The sequence below is a fragment of the Montipora foliosa genome, chromosome 2 (genome assembly GCF_036669935.1).
Source record: "Montipora foliosa isolate CH-2021 chromosome 2, ASM3666993v2, whole genome shotgun sequence".
Taxonomy (NCBI): domain Eukaryota; kingdom Metazoa; phylum Cnidaria; class Anthozoa; order Scleractinia; family Acroporidae; genus Montipora; species Montipora foliosa.
The window spans coordinates 24,560,811-24,563,310 of NC_090870.1; the positions used below are offsets into that span (position 1 = coordinate 24,560,811).

The 2,500-nt window shown below is 40.8% G+C and overlaps 1 protein-coding gene across 1 annotated transcript in view; it reads left to right on the forward strand.

The window, feature by feature from the left end:
• Positions 1-2,500, forward strand: part of LOC137992728 (T-complex protein 1 subunit gamma-like) — a 40,818-nt gene that overhangs the window by 64 nt on the left and 38,254 nt on the right. Inside the window, exons 1-3 of the mRNA XM_068838219.1 lie at positions 1-59; positions 131-192; positions 531-581. The exon at positions 1-59 is cut by the window's left edge and continues 64 nt beyond it. Of these exons, the coding sequence (XP_068694320.1) occupies positions 32-59; positions 131-192; positions 531-581 (141 nt within the window). The 5' untranslated portion in view covers positions 1-31. The remainder of the gene's footprint in view (positions 60-130; positions 193-530; positions 582-2,500) is intronic.

Here is a 2,500-nt window from a genome sequence, read left to right on the forward strand (position 1 = left end):
TTACAATAGTTCAGCCTTTTTCGGCTAAAATATGTCGGGAACACCACTTATAGTTTTAAGTAGGTATATATATATTTTTTTGTCTTATGTGGAACGTCATAAACTAGTGATTTTTCTTTTTGCTTTTTAGATCAAAACACGAGGCGAGAATCTGGTCGTAAAGTACAACTTGGGAACGTAGAGGCTGCCAAGGTAAGATGTACACGCTTTTTGCATGTCTGACGAGAAAATTGTGTTTAAACCTGGAATGCCTCTTTTCGATTAAAGAGATATCAGAAGACTTTCGGCTCAGTGCTTTGTTAAAGTTAATTGATCTTCCATTCCTTCACTTATAAACTGAGCTGGCATCGGGTTTTGAAATGACAAATTGTATATTATACATTGGTATTTTGTACTGCATGTTTCCACAAGAATGCGAATCGAGAGACCTGAGTATTTTAGATCAGACGCTTAAACTGCTTTCTATTGTGTTTTTTTTTCGTCTTACCTGTATCGGGGCACTTTACAATTCTTTGTTTTTTTTCGTTCAGACTATTGCAGACGTAATTCGAACATGTTTAGGACCCAAGGCAATGCTTAAGGTGAGCCTCAATGTTTTCTGTTATGAAGCCAGACTTCAACAAGCCAAGATGACAGTTAACACAGGTTTTATTGTTGGTGCAGTGGTGATAGTGATAGTACCTACTTCTTGGCATGTGGCTCAGGTTTGATGTTGTGGGCCAAGATGGATGTTGATGCCCGTTTATTAAAACGGTTTCAACATTTGACCAACATCCGTTCAAGAAAAGTTGAAAGGATGTTGGGCAAATCTTGGATGCAAAAGCAGAGTTGTGCGGAGGCTGTGCAAACGGTTCCAACATTACGCCAACAAAAGAACCAACACTTTCGCGAAATTTGATTACTAGAAACCAGTCCCTCCCATCCAGATAAACTATGCAATATTGACTTTTGTGGCCTGATGTGAGCATGCATGTGTTCTACAATTGTTGAACACCATTCAACATTTTTGAGAACCAAGGAAAAGTTCAAGAATCGATGTTGAATGAAAGTTTAAACCAATTTAATTAATTGATATTAAACTTGATTCAACACGCTTTGAACAATCGACAGCAAGCTATCCACAATTTTTCCTCTTTCAACAATGTTGGATGACCTGTTCAAATGCACCCAATGCACCAAATGCATGTTGAAGCAAAAGTTGAAACTATTTAAATGGGCCTTTAGTTCTCATTTCCGGGTTGAAATATCTTTCTCCCAGTGCTAGTTTTTCCCTCTCCCCAAGAACTAACATTTTCAAGTTCCAGTGATATTGAACTTGAAGCCACAGACTTCTCTGAAGAATATCTCAATACCTGCTTGCCTCTCTTAGTCTAAACAATAATATTAACTTTTGAAATTCTTTATTATCATCATCTGCATTATTGTTGTTGTTGTTGATGTTGTATGATAGTTTAGTATAAAATTAAAGTAATAACCTTTGAGTCCTCGGTCTCCATGTCCTGCTCCTATCACATGGTGACCTCTTTGGAGCCACATGCCCTGTAATCCGAAGGCATTTCATTTCTGCCTTTGTCGTGTGGGGTAATTCCTATTTTCAGAGGTTATCCCTCCCTCCCTCCCATGTACTGCGTAATTTTTTTTACTCTGGTCTTTGCATCTACAGCTTGCTGTAAATTTTTACAAGGTTAATCCATAATGCATGTAATAAATTAGGGGTGGGGAATTGCTGCCTGCGGTACCCCTTCAGCCCTGTGCTGAAGCCCCGTCAGGGAGGGAGCATGTTGTACTACTGCTGGACTGGGTTAACTTGGCCCCAGGACATTATGCCAGCCACAATGCTCGCCTTGCAGAACGGGCATGAGGCACCCCCTCGGTGTGGCCACATTTGCCGAGGCCCCTCATCCGGTCCCTCCGGCCGGTGGTTTCATCCGAGCCTTGCCGGCATATTCCCTGCCCAACTTGGCCCACATATTGTGTTCTGTGTCCTTTTTCACAAGTAATAACATTAACGCAAAAATGTACTATGAATTTATTATTAGACAGTTCTTGGTCGCAACCTGACAATTTAAGCTACTCACTGCACCAAACAAAATAACTTGAATTTCTGCCCCATGTTAAGAAGTGGGCTCAATTGATCAGCTGTTTTGTGCCCCTGTATTCCTGCACGCACACCACACCTGGATCACTGGTCCAGCTAATTGTATTGTCCACCAGTCAAAAAGTCACCTGCTTGTCAATTGCAAAATACAGTTGCAACGGGTGCTACTGTACGTCACAGACAAACAATGTGGACCAGTGATCCAGCTGTTTGTGGGAGGAGGATGTTAACCACACTCCCAAAATTGCTGGAAATTGAGTCTACCAGTTATATGGAATGCAAAAACAATACTTTGAACTTCACCACGCAACCACTGTGCAAACAGTTTTTAATGCACCCACCCAGAATATGGTGATTTACTGTAAAAACGTGTGTATAAGCCACATCTTTTTGCTGAAATAT